Here is an 8,495-nt window from a genome sequence, read left to right on the forward strand (position 1 = left end):
ATTCAGGTATGTCCTACCTGGCATGCACGCATGTGTGTGTGTGTGTGTGTGGATCCCACAACCCTACCAACCAGCACTGCTGCCTCGACCAATGGAAACCCAATGTTTGTCATCTCCGGCAGAACTTTCTGTAACCAAATGTCATAGGCTCAGTTATCTAATTTTTTTTAAGGAAATTTATTAACGTTGAGAAGATGTCGACTGTATTCGATCTCTCCATCAACACGATATGAAAAACTACTACTCAAGATACCTCGCAAAAAAAAAACTACTCAAGATATCGAGAATGTATATAAAAACTTCATGCAAATTCCTTCGATAAAGAGACGTCCCGTGTACAACGTAATTGTCACCTTCAGCCAATGAACGTCAGACCTAGACTTTCCACCCCTGCAACTTAGCACGACAACTTACCGACCACACGGATGCAATGTTAGGCCGACTCCGATGATGGAGCGACAGCGGCGGTGTTTGGCTATATTAGGACCTGATTATAACTTTTTTATAGGATGCCTTGTATCATTGGAACTCTTTTAATATGAATAAATCTAGAGCCTTATTCAGAAGAAAGGAGGGCCATTTGTTATGTATACTTCTGTTTCGTTAGAAAAGCAGTTGCTGATGTAAATTGCTCAAACAGCTACGTTTAACGGTCGTTCTTCGGCACCGATAAAACAGTTATATATAAACTGAACCAGAGATGTCAGATTAGATCGGTTACCAAATGCCGCAGGACCCAATCAGATCCAGGCATGAGCCAATCCTAGGTGTTCACCGGTCTACCCGTCTTTGTACCACCGGCACGCATCTTCACCACCAAGCAACCCAACTTTTGCAAGCAAGCAATGCCACGGCGGTTGCTGCCAAGTGCTGGTGCTGCTGCGAGCTTCCGTTGGGTTCCATGGTGGTCGCCCACGGGGAATAAAGTGCTGGTGCTGCTGCTAAATGGCCATCACTACGTCCAACTAACTAACCACCACCTTTCTCAATTCTCACTACACTGCACTCGCGTGCCTTTCACCATGCCATGTCACCTTTTGCCTCTACAAAATCCCTGTCATTGTCGTGGCCGTCGTCGTCGTCGTCCTCTGGTCGCAGCCACTAACCAGTGTTAGTGCTGGATCGAGGCTGGGGAGGGGAGGTTTAGAGATGGACGCCATTGAGGAGTGCAGCAGGGGCAGCAGCCATGGGCGGCGGCAGCAGCAGCAGCAGCTGATGCTTGGTTCGAGGATACTGGTCGGCGTGCCCAACAACTCCCGCGGGTGCTCCGAGCTGCTGTCGTGGGCGATCAGGGTCGTCGCCAAGCCCAACGATTCCGTCGTCGCCGTCCATGTCCTTGGTAACCGCCTGCATTTTTACTTCTGTTGCTGCATGGATACAGTCTTTGTTGTTGTGCTAATGATTTGCTTTTGCTGTTCTTGGTGGTGGTTTGTGGCTAGCAGGAGGGAGGGGGAGGAAGAACAGGCTCCAGAAGGCGAACGCCTTCGTGATCTACATGCTCGGGGAGTTGGTGGAGACATGCGAGGCCAAGCAGGTGCAGATTGATCAAAGCACAAGACAATTTCAATTATGCAATTTGTTTACCAAGCTTCTTATATTCATTTGAAATGAATAATTTCTGAACATGGCTTCTGTTGATCTTCGGTGTTCAGTTCTTAGTTTACATTCCTTGCGCCTATTTTTTTTTCCCATTTCTCTTCTGGTGAAAACAGTGTAGTGTCAACTTGGAAGCAAAGTTCGTGTTCACTGGTTTTTAGTTTGGTGGCATGTCTCTGTTCAGCTGTTCGGTGGAATTAGTACGGTGGCCTGGGTTTGTCCTCCTTTATGCTTCCTCATCCATGTGCTTATATTCAGTCTTTAGTGCTGCCAAATTGGGACTGAACCTCCATTTAAGCCTATTATTACTGCTTCTGCGTCTAGCTGAAACAAAAGGGTTATGAGCTTTATCCTCTGTTTTCTCTCCCTTTGCTCTGTTTTTCAGGTCAATTTGGAGGCCAAGGTGATCTGCAGCTCAAGCATTCCAAGAGCCCTGGCCCGGGAAGCTGAACAGACTGATGCAAAGTTTCTAGTCGTCGGAAGATCAAGGAGTAAATATCACAGGTAATCTTTAGTAAGTTCCTAAAAAAGGAAAATAATAATAATAATAATAATAATAATAATAATAATAATAATAATAATAATAATAATAATAATAATAATAATAATAATAATGAGCTACTCCTCTGTTCATGTACAGATATTGAACTGTATTTTTCTGCAAGTTTGCACTCTTCTTGTAAATGTAATCAGTAGTTTTATGCATTTCAGGAATCACTTTGAGGTTGCAAATTACTGCTTCATGCACGCTCCGAACAACTGTTCGGTGATCGCGGTCGGAAGGGAAGGCCTGGCGCAGACCCAGAGTAGCAACCGGCTCAAGTCTCAGTCGTTTGACGGTGAAAATATTCAGCACTTATTTTCTTCTTCTTCTGAAAACCAGCATGTAGGCTCGTTCACGTTCTAATTCAGAACCTGAAACTGCAGGCAGCAGCAACATCTCCTCAAGTTCAACATGGAGCAGAACATTAACAAAACTGCTTCGATCAAGCTCGGTACGCAAGCAGGCAGACGGCGACGAGGAAGACAAGAGCTCGCCGAGGGCGGTTCTTGATGGACCAGAGGGAGGGGAAAATGTGCAGGCCACTGAAGAGTGCTACAGCAGCACATATAGCAATGACACGATGAGCCGGCGTGGCCACAGTGGCATATGGAGACGGCTGTCGGACATGAAGCTCTGGCTTCCGTTCCTACGAACCGTCGACGACGAAGGCGCGAAAGGCGGCGACGTCGGCTCAACGTTCTCTGAAGATCAGAAACCTGCCTGGAAGTGCTACAGTTACCAAGAGATTTCAGTTGCTACAGACGACTTCAGCCCAGGTATGTTGGTAACTTATTTTTCAGGCCTTCTGTTCATGCATTTTTTGAATAAAAAAACAACAGAGAATTTTGTACGTATCATGCAAAATCCAGCAAGATTTAATGTAATTTGATTGATGCTTTCATGTTCATGCAGACAATATAGTGGGGAGAGGGGGCTATGCAGAAGTGTACAAGGGCGTACTGTCTGACGGCCAATGCATAGCCGTGAAGAGGCTGGCCAAGGGCAAGCCCAGTGAGCAGAAGGAGAAGGAGTTCCTGTCGGAGCTAGGGATCCAGGTGCATGTCTGTCACCCGAACACGGCGGACCTGCTCGGATGCTGCGTCGAGAACGGGCTCTACCTGGTGTTTGAGCTCTGCGCGAACGGGACGCTCGCCTCGGCGCTCCACGGTATCTGAATGAATTTCAGTCAGCGTGCAAGTTCAGAGTGATCACCCCGCAAAAAAAAAGTTCAGAGTGATCGACCTGAAGATTTTGTCAGTGACACACTGGTCATAACATTTTTTTGCAGGGAATAGTGGGAAGGTCCTTGAGTGGCCTCTGCGGCAGAAGATCGCAGTCGGCGTCGCGAGGGGTTTGCAGTATCTGCACATGTTCTGTAGGCATCGGATCATCCACCGCGACATCAAGGCTGCTAATATCCTCCTCGGCGATGATTCTGAACCTCAGGTGAACCTATCTCTCCTTACATTTTGAGTCAATAAAAACTGCCTTTTTATCAAAAAGTCTACTGTTGCCACCAAACAACAATCTTCTCTCAAAAGAAAATGATACAGTTACTTGAGAATTATATGCAATGCAAGTAATGAAATGGCATTTAATCAACTATGAAAGTGATGTGATTATTTAATAAGATGGGCATTTGTCTGTCTACACAACAGATTTCTGACTTTGGGCTAGCAAAGTGGCTTCCAAAACAATGGACTCATCACTCCGTCGTACCCATAGAGGGCACATTTGGGTATTTGGCGCCAGAATACTTCATGCATGGCATCGTCGATGAAAAGACAGATATATTTGCCTTCGGAGTTCTTCTGCTAGAGATCGTCACCGGAAGGCGGCCCATCGACTGCTCCAAGCAAAGTCTTCTTCAGTGGGTGAGCACTAACTGAATGAGCACACTCCAGTGAACTGACCGAATCGCCAAAGAACAGAACAGTTCACATTATGTGTGTTTGCTCTCTTTGTCTTTCTAGGCAAAGCCACTTCTGGAGGCCGGGCAAGCGATCGAGCTTGCAGACCCTGAACTCGGCGATGACTATGACAAGGACCAGCTGAAGAGGATGGTCACCGTCGCGTCACGCTGCATCATCCGGCCGGCAATGTGGCGGCCATCGATGTCCGAGGTACCCACTCATCATAGTTGCTAGGTTTAAGTTACTGATGTTAAGATGAAATGACCAAAAAAATATGTCATGCTTTTCAGGTGTTGCACTTGCTGTCTACCAACGATGAGTGCTTGGAGGAGCCTGAGAAATGGAACATTCCGGAGGATGAGGTCAACGACATGGATGATTGCACGTTATTTTCTGAATCTTGCTCTCTGTGATGGAATGTAATAGGCTCTATTTATTTTGGTGTCGATGTGGCTTCTGAGTAAAATTCAATTGATGGAATATGTTTGGGTTGTCCATGTTTTTTGTATGAGTTTTTTCTTTCCACGGACTATGTGCTTTCAAAACGTTGACATGGGTTGTTGTCCAGCTCCGTTCCTCCGACAATGACAAACCGATTGAGTAAAATGTTTTGTGTCTCCTACCAATGTACGAGTAGCAAAAAAAGAAAAGAAACCTAAGACGCGATCATTGTAGAAAACGTGTGATATGAAAAAGATATAACCAAGAGAAATTCCCATCGCTATGATAGTCCAACAAATCTTAGTTTGTAACCAAGAGATCGAGTGTTGTGAACCATTCAGAGGCATTTATCTGCAATTTTGAAACCAGCAGTTCACTTTTTTTTTTGCCTCTCCTTGTGAGCAGCAAAAACAATTTTTTTTTAAAAAGATAGTGGTTCGTTGGAGTAGGCTGGGAGACCCAAGCGGCCCAGTTATGCAGCCGGCCCGTTATCATTGTAGAAAACGTGTGATATGAAAAAGATATAACCAAGAGAAATTCCCATCGCTATGATAGTCCAACAAATCTTAGTTTGTAACCAAGAGATCGAGTGTTGTGAACCATTCAGAGGCATTTATCTGCAATTTTGAAACCAGCAGTTCACTTTTTTTTTTGCCTCTCCTTGTGAGCAGCAAAAACAATTTTTTTTTAAAAAGATAGTGGTTCGTTGGAGTAGGCTGGGAGACCCAAGCGGCCCAGTTATGCAGCCGGCCCGTTATCCTTCCACCGTTGAAGGCGGGCAGTTTTCGCTGCTCTGTTAAACCAGCCTCACGCAATGCCTGCCGCATTATAGCCCGTGACGCCTAGCTTTCGCACAGGCCCCAAGCGGGTCCACTACCAACTTGGAACGGGCGGGACCAGCAGAAGCACAACCGGGCCAGGCCCACAGCGCTACGGCAACGTTCACACCACCTTAAAGCCCCCCGCTCGGGTTACAAGCTCCCGCTAATGAGCTCGGCGAGGCAGTGGGTGGAGAACGCTATTTAAGCTGGTCTGTTGCCTCCTTGCTAGGCGAGGTGGGACTAAAAAAGGTGGGATGCTGCGCATGCTGATGGAATGAATGGTCTGTTGGCATGGGCCGTTGCCTTTTGCTATTGTCGTTCTGGGCTTAGAAAAGAAAGGCCATTCGCTACCAGCAAACTATGATTCCCGTGAAGCAAATAAGTGAATAACTACTCCCCCTCAAAAGAAAAAAAAAGTGAATACCTACTGCTCAAAAAAAGTGAATAACTCACGTGTACTGTGTGCCTTTGCTCAAAAATAAAAAAGACGTGTACGGTGTCCCAGGATTAAAAAAAAGCAAATTTGCAGTACTACAAACCAAGCAAATATGTTACGTAAGAAATGCCAGCCGCTGTGTTTTGCGTTTTTTCTTATATGTGTTTTAACTTTCCCGTTTTGCTTGGGGTGAATAATTAGTATGCATTGATACACACTGTAATGTGATGCTTCAAGTCGTTGACGCATGAAGTAAGAGCATCTCCAGCAGTAAGCCCGGACATTCGGTCTTTTCGGTTTGCTTGGTACGATCTTCTCGGCCTTTCGTAATTGACGTCCGAAATTATTTTAGTCTTCTGGGTTCTTTACTATTCAATCTTCGGTCTTTACAAGTTGGTGTTCCATCCTAACCAAATAGACCAAATTTCCTGCTACAACTCGGATTCGAAATCGCTGCCAAAAATACTTCTCCGAATATGTTGGATTGGGGGTAAAGTAATCCTTGATAAGCCTGTGGTGAGCTTCTGCTCTATTATGATTGATATCCAAGCGGCCAAATTGTGATCCTAGTCTTGGTCTCCGAAAGTCCTCATGAACTATAACAACCATGGTCATCTCAAAATCATCGTCATATTCTTCCTCCCTCTCCGACAAAGAGTCATCGAAGAACATCTTCCTTGACCTCTTAGTCTACTAATTGCAACATTTTCATGTTGATTTTGGTTGCAAAAACTGTAAAACAACAATGAAAAGGCAAAAAAGTTACCTAGGCAATTCGTCAAACACTTGGTGAGTGGAGGATATGTGCCTCCATGGGCAACGTTGTGGCGACAATGAGCCTATTGGTGGATGCGGGAGCTGAAGGGATAGCCTACAAGCTTCGGGGAACTTGATTCTCCTCGAAGTAATGCCCGCGCGTCACCCAACAAGCCCGTCAGAAGTGAACCCCGACTTTGAGAATGGCATTGGTGTGGCCGCGATTATGAATTCGTTGAACTCCACTGCAGGTGCTTGATACGTCTCCAACATATCTATTACTTAGTACTCATGCCATGTTTAAAACAATTTTATATTATTTTGGTGCCCTTTTTATATGATTTTCATGAACTAACCTATTAACCTACTGCCCAGTGCTAATTGCTATTTTCTGCATGTTTTTGGTTTCCACGAAGCTTCGAAGAAGGACCAGAAGGTGTCTAGGAGGACCACAAGCCCGCCCCCCTACGCGCGTCACCTGAGCTTGCAGGACCCTCGGCACCCCCCCTAACATGATTCCAAAGCTGAAAATTACTATAAATACTCAAACCCCCAAAGTTAACCCAGATGAGTTTTTCCACCGCTGTAAGCCTTTGTTTCAGATGATGTTATGTCCATGCTTTGTTGACAAGGCCCTGACTGACCTATCCAGCTGATCCAACCCATCAGTCAATATTTGTTTCCATCCGTGTACCCCATATTTCTTGCACAACATGCCAATATATAGAGCAAGGACTGATGTTCACATGTTGTAGTAGTCATGCAAATGGTCGTTCATCTCCTAGTGAAGCGGAACAAAAAACTCACTCTCAAAGTTTTGCTCGGCAAGCTACAAAAATACTCCTGAGCACTGACACTCCCTGAACAATACCATAAATATCTGCAGCAATCGAACCATGGTATATATTAAATTACATAACTATTGACTAGCAAGTTTTGTGACAACGCATATTTTGATTTCGTATCATATCCATGTAAGTCATAAATAAAATTCAATATTGTTATAATGAGATAGAACAATAATAAGTCATCTGACAACTCAAAAATATCTATGAAAGCAAAACTTTACTTTCATAATTGTGCTTAGAAAATTGTACAAAGGGTACAATAATGACACTCGAAAATAAAAAAATAACATAGAGCTCAGAATCCGATCGAGCAGAACCAATTATAATTTATACAAAACTTTTATAGTTATTTATAACTTCCTATTAAAAATGTTGTTAAATATTAATTATACTATCTTGTGGTATACATATGTAATGTATATTATTTCAAAATACGCTTGTTTTGGGCTTTAACCTATACTTTGTACACTAGCTAGCTTTATCCTCTTTCAAGATATTGCCTCTTCACAAGATCTTGAAACTGGATCTTTGAATACACCATCCACCTAGTACAGGAAGAAGAAGAATGACAAATCACATGGCTCCTTGAATTAATTTTTTTTACAATTGCATGGATTGATTGGGTATGTGTATCTCTCTCTCTCTGTGTGTGTGTGTGTGTTCAAGTATGTCTTAATATCTATAAATATCTTGCTCAAGGTGAATGGTGTAATTAAATATCTTAATGGTGTTTTGTAGTGTATGATTAGGTCAGCAAACGTATACAAAACTCTAGAGTATAAATTTTGATTCAATACTTTTGATGTTGCTAAATGTTTGTATCGCACACACCACCACCATGACACGAGCCATTTCTAGCTCATGTGTCGTTTGACATGAGTGTTTACTGTTTTTTCCAAGGTCAAACACATCTTAAAACTTACAATGGGGTTCAATAATAAGTTAACAATGCATGCATAACCTAGACTTAGTACTGGGAGTAGCATCGCTAATAATCATGCACGAACATAAAAACACACCAAAATGTTATTAATTTTGCTTGCATAAGATTTGATTTCACAAAAAGGTGAGGGACATCATCTAATGTTTACAAGTGCTCCTGCCCATTCTATAAGAACAATCCATGCATGAAACCAAATG

At 43.6% G+C, this 8,495-nt stretch overlaps 1 protein-coding gene across 1 annotated transcript; it reads left to right on the top strand.

The window, feature by feature from the left end:
* Positions 1-1,052: 1,052 nt before the first annotated feature.
* Positions 1,053-4,548, top strand: LOC123154898 (probable receptor-like serine/threonine-protein kinase At5g57670). Its single transcript, XM_044573510.1, has 10 exons — positions 1,053-1,339; positions 1,443-1,534; positions 1,982-2,100; positions 2,308-2,435; positions 2,524-2,916; positions 3,053-3,307; positions 3,429-3,586; positions 3,799-4,014; positions 4,114-4,263; positions 4,344-4,548. The coding sequence occupies exons 1-10, from the start codon at positions 1,150-1,152 to the stop codon at positions 4,464-4,466; spliced, it is 1,824 nt and encodes a 607-aa protein (XP_044429445.1). The 5' UTR covers positions 1,053-1,149; the 3' UTR covers positions 4,467-4,548.
* The last annotated feature ends 3,947 nt before the right edge of the window (positions 4,549-8,495 follow it).

This window comes from Triticum aestivum, chromosome 7A, assembly GCF_018294505.1.
Source record: "Triticum aestivum cultivar Chinese Spring chromosome 7A, IWGSC CS RefSeq v2.1, whole genome shotgun sequence".
NCBI classification, from domain to species: Eukaryota; Viridiplantae; Streptophyta; class Magnoliopsida; order Poales; family Poaceae; genus Triticum; species Triticum aestivum.

Coding starts and splice junctions, on each gene's coding strand:
- LOC123154898 (XM_044573510.1), top strand. CDS start 1,150: ATGGACGCCATTGAGGAGTGCAGCAGGGGCAGCAGCCATGGGCGGCGG. Junction 1,535..1,981: donor AGACATGCGAGGCCAAGCAG/GTGCAGATTGAT, acceptor TCTGTTTTTCAG/GTCAATTTGGAGGCCAAGGT. Junction 3,308..3,428: donor GCTCGCCTCGGCGCTCCACG/GTATCTGAATGA, acceptor ATTTTTTTGCAG/GGAATAGTGGGAAGGTCCTT.